We start from the raw sequence: 16333 nt of genomic DNA on the forward strand, positions 1-16333 counted from the left end.
CCAAATCCTTGTCAGTCCTAAGTGTCTCTGGCCCAGCCAGGGATATGGGAGTTATATCCTGTGTTTAAATTCCTATAGAGCTCAACACTTAATGCCACATCAGGTTAGCGTTATATTTCACCTTCAAGCCAGAAAGCTGTCTTTGATTTCATTACTTCCCCTAACTTTGTTTACTGTATTGTCTCCATACAAATACCCTTCCTTGGGTGTCTTTCTACTGCTCCTCTACTTGAAACCAGGGGCTATTGGATCCAACCAACATCTTAGAGAGGAAGTGACTGGGGGAAATGTCCCAAAATATCTGCATCTCCATGTGTTGTAAACTTCGGTGTGCGTCTACAGTACGTCTTAATTCTGATACCTCAAATGGTGCAGCATCTGCTGGTTGAGTAGCCCAGGGAAGCCTAATCCTGCATTAATGGAGAGAGAGAGAGACAGTGATACTGTAAGATAAGATGATTTACTCAGAGCTTCCTGCAGAGGCAGAGAGGCAGCTTTATGTGAACATTGGTTTTTTTTTCTCCACCACATAGCCTACAAAAGCTTTGGCTCTGTGTTCTAAGTCTCTAGCAGTAGGAGCTGATCTGGATCTCAAGTCTAGATTCATTTATCTCCACCACTCCATGATTTACCCTCATTATCTTTTTTACATTTTTATCCTCGCTGCCTCTTTCGTGTTATAATCCTTGCTGCCTGTTTCACATTTCTATCCTTGCTGTGTTCCCTTACATTTGCTTATTACCTACAATGTACTTAGTTATTCCGGTGTAGTTTTTTTTTATCCGCAATGTACTTAGTTATTCAAGTGTAGTTACTATGATATAAGGGCTGCATAGGCCTATGTATTTTTGTGTTCAATCATCACTACACTGCCTCTGTCTTATCATCCTAGGGACCAACTGGGCCACCAGGAACAATGGGTCCCCTGGGACAGATGGGCCTCAAGGTAAGTTTCACCACACTCCATAAACATGCCAAACGGTAGTATTGTGGCTTCTATAGGTTATTGTAATTGCCCGTGTAGTGTGCCATTCACATAGGCATTGGTCATTGGAGCCTGAACACTATCTGTCTAATTTGATTGTCAATGGGGATTTTTCTATGACAGGGTCCCCCTGGAAAGGTTGGGGAGTGGGGATTGCCAGGAGAACCCGGAGAGAAGGTACGATAATACCCTCAACTGCTCAGAAAAATAGTTGATGTATTCAACAACACTTCTATCAAGGGGTCACTCAACATCTCACTTCCAATGCCCTAACTTACCGAACCAGTAAGAGTCTGTATATCAAACTACTGTATGCATGTCCATAGGCCACACAATCCATGTGCTTAGTGTGTTATTGATCTGTGTGACAGGGTGCCCTTGGACCAGCGGGAAACCTCGGAGAGCAGGGCCTCATCGGACAGAGGGTGGGTACCCCAAAGTTCACTTGTACCCATGTTGGTGATTTCTCTAGTAGTAACATTGGCCTTATTAACTTGTACTGAACCCTCCTCTACTTCAGGGTGAGATGGGAATCGATGGGGAGGCTGGACAGAGTGGACCAGATGGACCTAAGGTAAGAGATAACACTATGGTAATATGATCCATCACAATGACTAACTTGAGTTGAAAGTCTTGGCCAAGAGTTGACAGTCATTGTCTCTTTGGCTGTGTTTTCACAGCCACCCTAAGAAGGTGATATAAATCGGAAGTCAAAAGTCCAGATTCCATGTGGGTTTTTTTGTTTACACATTCTGGAAAAAATCAGATAGTTATCAGATGAACAAATAATTGGCAAAAGATCTGAATTGGGCTGCCTGTATAAACTTTGACGTCAGTGGACAATTTTGGTGCCACCCATTTTTCTCCCCAATGAGAAGACAGGCATGTCTCATCGCTGCAACTCCCGTACGGACCGGGAAAGAAGAAGGTCCTCCAAAACACAACCCAACCAAGCCGCACTGCTTCTTGACACAATGCTCACTTAACCCAGAATCCAGCCGCACCAATGTGTCGGAGGAAACACTGTGCACCTGGCAACCGTGTCAGCGTGCACTGCGCCAGGCCCACCACAGGAGTCACTAGTGCACAATGGGACAAGGACATCCCTGGCCTAAAAACCCTCCCCTAACCCAGACGACTCTGGGCTAATTGTGCGCCGCCCCATGGGTCTTCCGGTCGCGGCCGGCTGCAACAGAGCCTGGACTCGAACCCAGAACCTCTAGTCGCACAGCTACCACTGCGATGCAGTGCTTTAGACCACTGTGGAGGCCCTGCCAGAGTTGCACCCTTGTATCTCCAAATAGGATTCAGCCATGTGATAGCCAATGATTTGTAAATCAGAAGAGGGTGTTTTTATGATAACTTTCATTATTTCAATCAGCCATTCACAAGAGAAGGCGATTCAAACCTTTATTAGATCATCACAGCTATATTCATATGAAGATAATGAACTGTACTGTACACTTAGCTGGAATGACAGTTATTTTCAGTCAGACTCAAGTACTGTAGATGTACTGTATTCTGTTGACACTGAGTGAAAATAAATAGGCAGCTGGCCTATTTTGAGCTCTTCCGTCTGTCAGGAGTTCTGATAGAAATACAGTGGTGATTCAGAGAAGCACAAGGAGGTTTCATATCCATCTGAGCCAAGCTGCTGGATAGTAAGTGTTGAGTTGTGCATGAACACACGCACGCACACACACACACATACAGAAGCTCTTGCTCGCACACACGCGCATCATCATCCTCTCTCCAGCAATCGACATATTACCAATTGTCAGTCAAACGATGCAGGACAACTCTACTATGAGTGCAGTGGCTTAATGCCTTAAAACTCACAGATGCACGTCTGCACCATATTCAACTGCTGTTCACATGGAACACTTCTCCACGTCGGCCTTCAAAGTTATTTGAATATTTGTTACTACCACCAAGACCTACACCAGTGAAGTATTGTATCTGGTCACGGCTGAATGCATCTTCCCTATGGTTCTGTGCTCAGGGCGAGAAGGGTGACATGGGACCGGAGGGGGGTAAAGGAGAGAGGGGTGAGATCGGACTGAAAGGAAAGGAAGGGTCTCCTGGACCTCCTGGCTTAGTGGGCTTGAGGGTGAGTGTCCAAACGTAGGATTATTACATTCCTGAAATGTAACCTTACCTTTCCTGTACTTGATTCTCAGGTTCACGTAAGTCAGACTGATGACTTAACTCCACTGGTTGTCGGATGAACAATGTAGTCTACTATGTGCCAAATACTGTAGGATTCATAACACTTCTTTGTCTCTCCAACAAACAATTGTTTTACTTTCTTAAGAGTAGAAAGCAAACTGCTTATGACATTGTTCTAACCATTGCCTCGTCTTCGTCATATGTTATTATATGTTTATTGCAGTTCAAGTAATGGTCTATTGACTCATGTCTTCCAGGGTCAGGAGGGTAAACCTGGCAAGTTTGGTGAAAGAGGAAAACCAGGAGAGAAGGTATGTACTGTATGTCAGCTCAGTGCCTGCAGTTATTTAATAGGCCTCCGTCTGACACTCTCATTTAATTCCCTGAAACCTGTTAGTCATTTTACCATAGTCTTGTTTTGTAAAGAAAGTTTGATGACTGCTTGTAATTGTGGTCAACAGACATAAGGGTCAATGGCCTTCCAAGTCACCACACTATGATTAAAGTGCTCAGCCAATGGGCAGTTTTAAAATGGACAGTTGACGTAGTACATCTATCCACACACCACTTCCTAATGGCAGAAAGGTGACCTTGCTAATATTGTATGCCTGCTCTTTGGCGACCCTTCTCCAGGGCAGCAAGGGTCATATGGGTCACCTGGGAGAGACTGGGCCAATTGGTGAACAAGGAGAGGCAGGATTTGTCGGGCCGAAAGGATCGAGAGGAACCATTGGACCAGTGGTAAGGCTCTTCTACAGATCTGATTCTGATGTGGAGGTTTCTTAGTGTTGTAGGTCACTAAGACGGATCATGTGATGTTCACAGGGTTCCCCGGGTAGAATGGGCCAACAAGGCGAACCAGGCATGCCAGGATATGAGGTAAGAATGACCCTTATATCATTGAATTGGGTGTCTTCGACTCAATATTACTGAGATTTTTGTTGAATCTAGAAAAACTAAAGATGATTGATCAGTAGAGAGCATTGTCGTCTGTGATATTTTGTACAATAGGTTGCCCAAACTAAGTCAGAGGTATTGAGTTGTGCTCGATGATGACTTACACCATCTGTTATTTTAGGGCCACACAGGACGACAGGGCACACTGGGACCTCCTGGACCAAAAGGTGAAAAGGTACACTTCCCACAGTCCTGTCTGTTTGTAATAGCTCTCTCAAATTCTACTATCCAAGTGGGCTTGGACTCATGGCCTGTGACGGTTTGGGTTTAGTGATGACTGACCCAACACTGTCTGTTATTTTGTTTGTCTGTTCAATGGTCAATCCACATTATATCCCACATATCCTGTTATAACAAATTGGTATGGCTAGTCTATCCTGACTAGGTAGGTACAAAACTTTAGGGTTCCAGAGTTTCTCCTGGTCAGGTCAGTTGGTCAGGAAAACTCCTAGCCCTACCCATTGGTAATAGCTGCATGTGTGCATACACTGAGAGAGTCGATCTCACTGCCTGTGTTGCTGTTATAGTTTGATAATCCTGCAAGAAGTGATCAAATATAATTGTTTGATGGCATGCACCAAGGCACATCTCATTAACTCAGGGGACATTGGCCACAAACTGCTTTGGAATACTCCTTGTCATCATTATTCAGGAGATCAATCATGGTTCAGTTGTGATAAATAGGACTTCGATATTAAGCAGTTTGCTGTTTACCGATAATGATAAACTCATAATGACATTTGACAACCTTGCTTACTTTCTAATGAGACCCAAATTGTGCCACTGCTTATAAATCATTAAGTTTTGGATCCCTTCTCCCCTGTTTCCTCTTCTATATCACCAAGCACATACACAGCACATGCACTATATAATACTACAAGCATCCCACATCATTCATCAATCCCTGTAAAGTCACTGGAACGTTTAATGCAATCTTGATTCCATTTAATTGGAAGCTGCCGGTTTACTGTCAACAAAAGCCCTCGATTTATTTGAATACTCCATTGTTTTGGAATCCAATTAAATTTCACATAATTTCACCTTACACAGTCTCAAGTTCAAGTTTGAAGTTTAAATGTATTGTCCTGGAGGCAAATTGGTTCTGCAGCAATGATCATACATACAATGCATAAAAAACTACATATGTTTTCCTGTATATTTTTTTCCAGGGGGAACAGGGGGAGGACAGTAAGGTGGAAGGCCCTCCTGGTCCACAAGGTGACAGAGTGAGTTCCTCACATCATGTATCCCTCCGCCTACAGCAGTGTTTGGTGTTGGTGTGCTGCTGTAGCTAATTATCTATATGCTTCATTGTGTATGTTTCTCATCTGAAACAAGGGTCCTACTGGAGACAGGGGAGTCCGAGGAGAACCAGGTGACCCCGGATACTTAGTGAGTGGGACATCGTTTGACGTTATTCTTTCATTGGCCAGGATATACTGTATAAAATAGGGGTAATAACCAATCTAGTAAGAAAGTTACTTTACTTGAATAAACTTGCTTCATGCGTGGAAATGTTAACACACGTCTACTTCTCAGGGCCAGCCAGGAGTGGATGGAGAAAGAGGCAAGGCTGGAGCAACTGGACTACCTGTGAGCCAATGGTTATGTTTATGACCTGCTAACATGTGATTACTTACACTGACAGTATCCACATAAATACAGTATCCAGCTATTCATCATGTATGCATTCATATTGTAGGGACATCCTGGATCAAGGGGAATACAGGGGCCAAAAGGATCCAAAGGTGATCAAGTAAGGACAACAGACCTTGACAAGTAACAACATATCTGTAGTATCCAGTCTCATTGTATACCATAACACCTGTTCACTTCACATCATGACATGTGTTTGAACCAGACACAGTGTGATTGATTTTAACCTATGGTATGATGACATCATGTCACAGTTGGTTGTTGACTGTTGTGTACTCTGATCTACTCCAGGGTCAGAAAGGCAAATGGGGGAAGCGAGGTGAATCTGGGACCAAAGGACCACTGGTAAGTGGGACACCTAGTTTGTAAAGCAATGCAACGTGTACCTAATTTAATTGATTGATTCATTGATTGAATCAAGTCAAATTGTAATTGTCACATGCGCCGAATACAACCTTACAGTGAAATGCTTACTTACAAGCCCTTAACCATCAAAGCAGTTTTAAGAAAATAAATAAGTGTTAAGAAACTATTTACTAAATAAACTGAAGTAAACAATAAATAAAAAAAAATGTCTGGGTAGCCATTTGGTTAGCTGTTCAAGAGTCTTATGGCTTGGGGGTAGAAGCTGTTAAGAAGCCTTTTGGAACTAGACTTGGCACTCTGGTACCGCTTGCCGTGCGGTAGCAGAAGGAACAGTCTATGACTAGGGTGGCTGGAGTCTTTGGCAATTTTTAGGGCCTTCCTCTGATACCGCCTGGTATAGAGGTACTGATTGGCTGGAAGCTTGGCCCCAGTGATGTACTGGGCCGTACGCACTACCCCCTGTAGTGCCTTGCGATCAGAGGCCAAGCAGTTGCCTCAAGGAACTTGAAGCTCTCAACCTGCTCCACTACAGTCCCGTCATTGAGGGGGGCGTGCTCGGTCCTCCTTTTCCTATAGTCCACGATCATCTCCTTTGTCTTGATCACGTTGAGGGAGAGGTTGTTATCCTGGCACCACACTGCCAGGTGTCTGACCTCCTCCCTATAGGCTGTCTCATCGTTGTCGGTGATGTTGTGTTGTCGGCAAACTTTATTTATTTATTTTTATTTATTTTACCTTTATTTAACCAGGTAGGCAAGTTGAGAACAAGTTCTCATTTACAATTGCGACCTGGCCAAGATAAAGCAAAGCAGTTCGACAGATACAACAACACAGAGTTACACATGGAGTAAAACAAACATACAGTCAATAATAAAGTATAAACAAGTCTATATACAATGTGAGCAAATGAGGTGAGAAGGGAGGTAAAGGCAAAAAAGGCCTTGGTGGCAAGGTAAATACAATATAGCAAGTAAAACACTGGAATGGTAGTTTTGCAATGGAAGAATGTGCAAAGTAGAAATAAAAATAATGGGGTGCAAAGGAGCAAAATAAATAAATAAATTAAATACAGTTGGGAAAGAGGTAGTTGATAGGGCTAAATTATAGGTGGGCTATGTACAGGTACAGCTGCTCTGACAGTTGGTGCTTAAAGCTAGTGAGGGAGATAAGTGTTTCCAGTTTCAGAGATTTTTGTAGTTCGTTCCAGTCATTGGCAGCAGAGAACTGGAAAGAGAGGCGGCCAAAGAAATAATTGGTTTTGGGGGTGACTAGAGAGATATACCTGCTGGAGCGTGTGCTACAGGTGGGAGATGCTATGGTGACCAGCGAGCTGAGATAAGGGGGGACTTTACCTAGCAGGGTCTTGTAGATGACATGGAGCCAGTGGGTTTGGCGACGAGTATGAAGCGAGGGCCAGCCAACGAGAGCATACAGGTCGCAATGGTGGGTAGTATATGGGGCTTTGGTGACAAAACGGATTGCACTGTGATAGACTGCATCCAATTTGTTGAGTAGGGTATTGGAGGCTATTTTGTAAATTACATCGCCAAAGTCGAGGATTGGTAGGATGGTCAGTTTTACAAGGGTATGTTTGGCAGCATGAGTGAAGGATGCTTTGTTGCGAAATAGGAAGCCAATTCTAGATTTAACTTTGGATTGGAGATGTTTGATATGGGTCTGGAAGGAGAGTTTACAGTCTAACCAGACACCTAAGTATTTGTAGTTGTCCACGTATTCTAAGTCAGAGCCGTCCAGAGTAGTGATGTTGGACAGGCGGGTAGGTGCAGGTAGCGATCGGTTGAAGAGCATGCATTTAGTTTTACTTGTATTTAAGAGCAATTGGAGGCCACGGAAGGAGAGTTGTATGGCATTGAAGCTTGCCTGGAGGGTTGTTAACACAGTGTCCAAAGAAGGGCCGGAAGTATACAGAATGGTGTCGTCTGCGTAGAGGTGGATCAGAGACTCACCAGCAGCAAGAGCGACCTCATTGATGTATACAGAGAAGAGAGTCGGTCCAAGAATTGAACCCTGTGGCACCCCCATAGAGACTGCCAGAGGTCCGGACAACAGACCCTCCGATTTGACACACTGAACTCTATCAGAGAAGTAGTTGGTGAACCAGGCGAGGCAATAATTTGAGAAACCAAGGCTATTGAGTCTGCCGATGAGGATGTGGTGATTGACAGAGTCGAAAGCCTTGGCCAGATCAATGAATACGGCTGCACAGTAATGTTTCTTATCGATGGCGGTTAAGATATCGTTTAGGACCTTGAGCGTGGCTGAGGTGCACCCATGACCAGCTCTGAAACCAGATTGCATAGCAGAGAAGGTATGGTGAGATTCAAAATGGTCGGTAATCTGTTTGTTGACTTGGCTTTCGAAGACCTTAGAAAGGCATGGTAGGATAGACATAGGTCTGTAGCAGTTTGGGTCAAGAGTGTCCCCCCCTTTGAAGAGGGGGATGACCGCAGCTGCTTTCCAATCTTTGGGAATCTCAGACGACACGAAAGAGAGGTTGAACAGGCTAGTAATAGGGGTGGCAACAATTTCGGCAGATAATTTTAGAAAGAAAGGGTCCAGATTGTCTAGCCCGGCTGATTTGTAGGGGTCCAGATTTTGCAGCTCTTTCAGAACATCAGCTGAATGGATTTGGGAGAAGGATAAATGGGGAAGGCTTGGGCGAGTTGCTGTTGGGGGTGCAGTGCTGTTGACAGGGGTAGGAGTAGCCAGGTGGAAAGCATGGCCAGCAGTAGAAAAATGCTTATTGAAATTTTCAATTATGGTGGATTTATCAGTGGTGACAGTGTTTCCTATCTTCAGTGCAGTGGGCAGCTGGGAGGAGGTGTTCTTATTCTCCATGGACTTTACAGTGTCACAGAACTTTTTTGAGTTAGTGTTGCAAGAAGCACATTTCTGCTTGAAAAAGCTAGCCTTGGCTTTTCTAACTGCCTGATGGTGTTGGAGTCGTGCTTGGCCATGCAGTCATAGGTGAACGGGGAGTACAAGAGGGGACTGAGCACACACCCCTGAGGTTCCACCATGTTGAGGATCAGTGTGGCAGTTGTGTTGTTACCTACCCTTACCACCTGGGGGCAGCCGTCAGGAAGTCCAGGATCCAGTTGCACAGGGAGGTGTTTAGTCAGGGTCCTTAACTTAGTGATGAGCTTTGAGGGCTCTAGGGTGTTGAATGCTGAGCTGTAGTCAATGAATAGCATTCTCACATAAGTGTTCCTTTTGTCCAGGTGGGAAAGGGCAGAGTGGAGTGCAATAGAGATTGCATCATCTGTGGATCTGTTTGGGAGGTATGAAAATTGGAGTGGGTCTAGGGTTTCTGGGATAATGGTGTTGATGTGAGCCATGACCAGCCTTTCAAAGCACTTCATGACTACAGATGTGAGTGCTACGTGTCTGTAGTCATTTAGGCAGGTTACCTTGGTGTTCTTGGGCACAGGGACTATTGTGCTCTGCTTGAAACGTTTTGGTATTACAGACTCGGTCAGGGACCGAGTACACGAGTGCTCTGAGTACACGTCCTGGTAATCCATCTGACCTTGCGGCCTTGTGAATGTTGACCTGTTTGAAGGTCTTACTCACATCGGCTACAGAGAGCATGATCACACAGTTGTCCGGAACAGCTGGTGCTTTCAAGCATGCTTCTGTGTTGCTTGCCTCAAAGCGCGCATAGAAGTCATTTAGCTCATCTGGTAGGCTTGTGTCACTGGGCAGCTCATGGCTGTGTTTCCCTTTGTAGTAGGATTCAGTCTTAGCCCTGTATTAACGCTTTGCCTGTTTGATGGTTCGCCGGAGGGCATAGCGGGATTTCTTATGTACTAGAATGCAGGTTATGATACAGTATATATGCTTATTTCTGTGTATTTCCTAGGGTCCAGAGGGTCATCCTGGCCCAAAGGGAGTTGTGGGCAGAGAAGGCCTTGAGGGCCAGCCTGGAATGGACGGCCATCCTGGGAAAGACCGAGACAAAGGAGTAAAGGTAAGAACAGACAATAACTGTGTACTCCTCCCTGACTGAAATGACCAGGGCCTCATTTCCCAGAGCCTTTTTAGCATTAAGATCATCGTTAGAACCTTAGAATGTTTCTTTAGTAGCCAAGGTGTTTCCCAGAGCCTTTCTTTGGTAACATACTTAAATACTGTTGCACATCTACGAGTGATCCAGAACACTCATAGTGCAGCCCAAAGCGCATCGTTAGATGCTTTTTTGCCCTTCCACATCACTTTGTTCACAGAAGATCTCCGCTGAATATAGAATCAAGATATTTAAGCTATCCGTCTGACTGTGATTGCGAATAACTTCAGAACGAAGTTGACTAAAAATACAAAGTATTTGCAATTGCTACAAACAAGTGAAGGATAAAATGATGCTTCAAATGAAAACCGAGATGACTGCATTAATAAGTACATAGGCTACAATGAACCAGTATCTGGGCTTGAGGAGATCCTGACACCCAGGATCCTTCAATTCAAAGTCCCATTAACCTACTCTGCAGATGTTATAACATCAAAATACATTTGGTACTCACAAAAATATGGAGTTTCGCAGAGCAACTATAGTCATTATTGCCATTATGCATGGTATGTACTCACAAAAAAGGCTTGCCTCAATGTGTTTCATGATGTGTGCAATGATTTAGTGCACTATTATTGGGTAACCACAATAAGCTGCTTCAATAGCCTATTTGCAGCCATAGGTGGTAATATCTCTCTAGGAGCTGATTCGTTGTCAGTATTGTGGAATAGTTTTAATGTTATGGTAAGATTTAAATGGAGAAAGCTGATCCGAGAGCAGCACTCCTTTCTTTCGATCCTATCAATATCGAAGCATGGTCTAACAAAAGACTTAGCGAACGTTCTCTCTGCGTGCTCGTAAATATCAATGCATCTTAATGCTCAAGTTCTGTTTTCTGTAAGGCTTCAGTCACCATCAGCTCTGTGTGTTCACTCCTCAGGGTGAGCAAGGGGACGACGGAGAGTTTGGTATTATCGGCAAAGCTGGAAACCACGGTAAAACGGGCGTGCCAGGGCTTCCAGGCGATCAGGGCCTCTTTGGATCGAAGGTGAGAGAGAAGAGAACATGCTCCAATGAACTATAGAGACCCATCATGTTTATCATGTTAGACATTGTTTAAGGTGTTAAGAAAAAAGGAATATGCACTTTGCTTGTTATTCCATTACAACTGGTTTCTGTCCATGTGTGCGTGTGTCACAGGGTGAGAGGGGTCTCCCAGGCCAAACTGGACCTTTAGGGAAAAGAGGCCACATTGGTGGAATGGGGTTGCCAGGGAAACAGGGTCACCAGGGGCCCAAAGGACAGCCTGTGAGTAACATAGCAATAGTGCGGAGTCAGAGAAGAAGTTGCTCATTATGTAGCCCTGTTCAGTCTCACTTGACTGAAAATTCTTGGTCACCAAACCGGTTTGTCATCGTTTGCATCTGTAACTCAAAAGTTATTTGGTTGGTAATGAGTAATGACCACAGACTTATGGTAATGACTAGAATATGTGATGATGCTGGTGATAAAGATGAAGATGTATCCGTCTCTCTCCTCTCCTCAGGGTGACACAGGTGAATCAGGGTACCCAGGGGTTCTCGGAATGTTTGGACCAAAGGTACGCTACACTTCCCTCTGTTTTCATCTCCCACTTGAGTCACATGATCAAATGAAACAATTCATTAATCATCTATAAAGTTTCCCCCACAAGAATGACCTAATCCGTAAACGTGGGTGTGACAAGGCTGGCCGTCACCTTGTGCGCTTAAAGGCTTAAAACGTACACTGAGAATACAACTTGATTTATTGTGCAAAGGGTGCAAGATAAAACAATAACAGCTTGGCATTATCAGGTGCTAAAACAACAGCTCCCCTTTCAGACATGGACTCGCTAGAACATTCTGAACGCACCTGTTTTATGCTGTGGCATGAGCAATAATCTAATTACAGTCCCAGCAAAAAGTATTCACACCCATTGACCTTTTCCACATTTTGTGTTACAGCCTGAATTTAAAATTGATTAAATTGACAAATTAATTACAAATGAAAAGCTGAAATGTCTTGAGTCAATAAGTATTCAACCCCTTTGTTATGAAAAGCCTAAATAAGTTCAGGAGTAAAAATGTGCTTAATAAATCACATAATAAGTTGCATGGACTCACTTTGTGTGCAAAAATAGTGTTTAACATGATTTTTGAATGACTATCTCATCTCTGTACGCCACACATACAATTATGTGTAAGGTCCCTCAGTCGAGCAGTGAATTTCAAACAGAGTCAACCACAAAGACCAGGGATGTTTTCAATTATTATAATATGTTTTTAAATGTAACCTTTATTTAACTAGGCAAGTCAGTTAAGAACAAATTCTTATTTACAATGGCGGCCTACCCCGGCTAAACCCGGACTACGCTGGGCCAATTATGCGCCGCCCTATGGGACTCCCAATCACGGTCGGATGTGATACAGCCTGGAATCAAACCAGGAACTGTAGTGACGCCTCTTGCACTGAGATGCAGTACCTTAGACGGCTGCGCCACTCGGGAGCCCAAAATGCTTTGCAAAGAAAGGGCACCTACTTCTAGATGGGTAAAAATAAATAAATAAATATCCATTTGAGCATGGTAAAGTTATTAATTACACTTTGGATGGTGTATCAATACACCCAGTCACTACAAACTCCGTTGCCAGAGAGGAAGGAAACCGCTCAGGGATTTTACTATGAGGCCAATGGTGACTTTAAAACAGTTACAGAGTTTAATGGCTGTGAAAGGAGAAAACTGAGGATGGATCAACAACATTGTAGTTACTCCACAATACTAACCCAATTGATAGTGTGAAAAGAATGAAGCCTGTACATAATATAAATATTCCAAAACATGCATCCTGCTTGCAACAAGGCACTAAAGTAATACTGCAAAAAATGTGGCAAAGGAATTACATTTTTGTCCTGAAGCTTATATTTTGGGCAAATCAGCCAACAAGATGAGTAGGCCTAACGAACAGCAAAAGCATTAGCCTATGTCAATCTACTATTCCCATAGTACAAAAGTTGACTTATTCTGTGTGATAAAATAAATATTCCAAACATAGTCTAGGACAGTTGTGGAATGCGATAGATCCCAAATTAATACACACATTGGCATAAAAAAAACTGTTTTACGCAGTGAGGCTTACGCAACAGTTCAGAACTTTTAGCTTAAAATGTTAATACATTTCTACAGTATTTCTTCACATTATAAGCGCAGCAATGCGCACACGGCAGTAGGCTATAAACTCACGTGCTGCTTCTGTATGCCAGTTAGGCTCTACAGACCTTGTAAAGCAGATGAATGTGCTTAATTTGGCCACTTTAGTTGTGATACAAACCGTATGGGCTAGGCTACATGAGGTGTGATTCAAAAAAGTCGCAAAAAAATGACTTTTCCCACGGTTCATTTTCATGCCAGCCAGGTAGGCTATACTCCTGTTGTAAAGATAAACAATATGATTAATATTCGGAACGTTTAGAACTAAATATAGTAGGCCGAGCCTATAGAAAGCTGTTGGGAACCTCTTCTTAATAGAGGCCATCACTCTGTTTTCTCACACAATTGCATAACCTATAGAAATGTTGCGATATACATGAGCTCATGGGTTCTCATGAAGTCTTTGATTAGATTTTCGATTACATTTGCATTGATGTCAGAGTGATTAGAGGGACAACAGAGTGCTGAGTACCAGGCAGTTAGCAAGTTTGGCAGGCTACTAATAACCAACAGCAGCATCAGAACTTTGGATTCCTAATTACTGAGACTAAATGGTCATGTGGAATTTGACTGCCTTCATGGATTGTGACCGCCGATGTGGCAGTAATGCGGTCACCGCAACAGCACTGTTCCTGAGTGGCAGAGTTACAGTTTTGACGTAAATCTACTTGAAAATCTATGGCAAGACCTGAAAATGGTTGTCTAGCAATGATCAACAACCAATTTGACGTAGCTTGTAGAATTTTGAAAATAATAATGGGCAAATGTTGCACAATCCAGGTGTGGAAAGCAATATATATATATATATATATATATATAACTTCTCTCTTTCACTAATTGTGGTTGTTCTCTCTCTCTCTTTCTCTTCTCTTTCTCTCTATATACTGAACAAAAATATAAACGTAACACGTAAACTGTTGGTCCCATGTTTCATTAACTAAAATAAAGATCCCAGAAATGTTCCATACGCACATAAAGCTTATTTCTCTCAAATGTTGTGTACAAATGTATTTACAGTAGAAATACCGTGACGAGATCCTGAGGCCCATTGCCATGCCATTCATCCACCGCCATCGTCCCATTTTTCAGCACGATAATGCACAGCCCCATGTTGTAAGGGTCTGTACACAAAAGGTACTTCCATGGGTTGCTTAATCACCAGACATGTCACCCATTGAGACTGTTTGGGATGCTCTGGATCGACGTGTACGACAGTGTGTTCCAGTTCCCGCCAATATCCAGCAACTTCACGCAGCCATTGAAGAGGAGTGGGACAACATTCCACAATCAACAGCCTGATCAACTCTATGCGAAGGAGATGTGTCGTGGTGCATGAGGCAAATGGTGGTCACACCAGATACTGACAGGTTTTCTGCTCCACACCCCTACCTTTTTTTTGTTGAAGGTGTCTGTGACCAAGAAGTGGGCTGATATAAATACTATGCATGCCATTCTCTCTTGGCTAAGAAATTATGAGCAGAAAGACAAATTCAACCTCATCTTTCATCAAATCAGATGGCTTATTCATCACAAAACCATTTGATGTTGCCAATTATTTTTATGATTACCCTATTGGCAAAGTGGGCTAACTTGGCCAGGAAATACCAACAACGAACAGTGAGCCATCATATTCATGCACACAAAAGGAAATAATGAAAGAAAAGCATTGCAAGTTGGAATTTTGTAAAGTTAGTGTGGGAGTGGTGGAAAAATTATTGTTATCAATCAATCTTGACAAACCTCCTGGCATTGACAACTTAGATGGAAAGCTACTTAGGATGGCAGCCGACTCTATAGCCACTCCTATCTGTCATATATTTAATCTGAGACTAGAGGAAAGTCTTTGTCCTCAGACCTGGAGAGAAGCCAAAGTATTTCCGCTACCCAAGAGTTGGAAAGCGGCCTTTACTGGGTCTAACAGCAGACCTATAAGCTTGCTGCCAGTTCTTAGCAAATTGTTGGAAAAAAATGTGTTTGATCAAATACAATGTTATTTCTCTGTAAACAAATTATAAACAGACTTTCAGCATGCTTATTTATAGAGAAGGGCATTCACTGTCACAAATTACTGATTGGTTGAAAGAAATGGATACTAATAAGAGTGTGGGAACTGTACTGTTATATTTCAGTCCAGCCTTTGATATTATTGAACATAGCCATATTGTGGATTCAGAGGTATCTATCTAATAGAACTCAGAGGGTTTTCTTTAATGGAAGCTTCTCTCTTTCACTAATTGTGGTTGTTCTCTTTCCCTCTCTCTCTTTCTCTCTCTCTTCTGCTCTCTCTCTCTTTCTCTTTTTCTCTCTCTCTCTTTTTCTCTCATTCATTTTCGGGATGGAAAAATGTTTTAAGTATAAACTTAAACAACTAAAACCAGATATAAAGTATGTAGAGAAGATAATGGACGTATATATTTTTACAATATAATCTAGTGACAACTAACAATCACCAAAATAAAAGGAGACAGTCAGGGAGAATTGAAAATTCCCAAAACAATTAATTTAGCAGTATTAATTGTTTTATGTTTGAGCAAAAGAACACAGCAAAACTGGATAACATGGCAAAATGCATAGAATTGCAGGAAACTAGCTTTAAAACTGTAAAATGTTATCTCAACGCCATGGCACATTATATTGAATCGCAAGAAATTAGCTTTAAAACTGCAACATTTTCTCTCAGTTGCATGGCAAAATGTGTCGAGTTGGAGGCAGTTAGCTTTTAAACTGCAAAACAAATTCTCAGCTCCAGGGAGAAATTTGTAGAATTGCAGGAAATTAGCATAAAATATTGTCATTTTCTCTGCAGCGCCAAGAAAATGTTCTTTCAAATATAGCCACGCAACGGCCGACCACGCTCATTGCCACGCCTCCTACCACACCCCCTGCCACACCCACCACCTAAGCCCTTTTTTGATCCAGAAAAAATCCTGCAATGGTGAATGAA

The 16333-nt window shown here is 42.8% G+C and overlaps 1 protein-coding gene across 1 annotated transcript in view; it reads left to right on the forward strand.

Moving 5' to 3' along the window:
• LOC139411179 (collagen, type XXVII, alpha 1b) overlaps positions 1-16333 on the forward strand; it is a 136154-nt gene that overhangs the window by 114132 nt on the left and 5689 nt on the right. Inside the window, exons 33-50 of the mRNA XM_071157097.1 lie at positions 893-946; positions 1109-1162; positions 1357-1410; positions 1506-1559; positions 2988-3095; positions 3412-3465; positions 3788-3895; positions 3980-4033; positions 4233-4286; positions 5281-5337; positions 5450-5503; positions 5651-5704; positions 5814-5867; positions 6059-6112; positions 10017-10124; positions 11101-11208; positions 11361-11468; positions 11707-11760. Coding sequence (XP_071013198.1) covers positions 893-946; positions 1109-1162; positions 1357-1410; positions 1506-1559; positions 2988-3095; positions 3412-3465; positions 3788-3895; positions 3980-4033; positions 4233-4286; positions 5281-5337; positions 5450-5503; positions 5651-5704; positions 5814-5867; positions 6059-6112; positions 10017-10124; positions 11101-11208; positions 11361-11468; positions 11707-11760 — 1245 coding nt within the window. The remainder of the gene's footprint in view (positions 1-892; positions 947-1108; positions 1163-1356; positions 1411-1505; positions 1560-2987; positions 3096-3411; positions 3466-3787; positions 3896-3979; positions 4034-4232; positions 4287-5280; positions 5338-5449; positions 5504-5650; positions 5705-5813; positions 5868-6058; positions 6113-10016; positions 10125-11100; positions 11209-11360; positions 11469-11706; positions 11761-16333) is intronic.

The sequence above is a fragment of the Oncorhynchus clarkii genome, chromosome 6 (assembly GCF_045791955.1).
Source record: "Oncorhynchus clarkii lewisi isolate Uvic-CL-2024 chromosome 6, UVic_Ocla_1.0, whole genome shotgun sequence".
Lineage (NCBI taxonomy): Eukaryota > Metazoa > Chordata > Actinopteri > Salmoniformes > Salmonidae > Oncorhynchus > Oncorhynchus clarkii.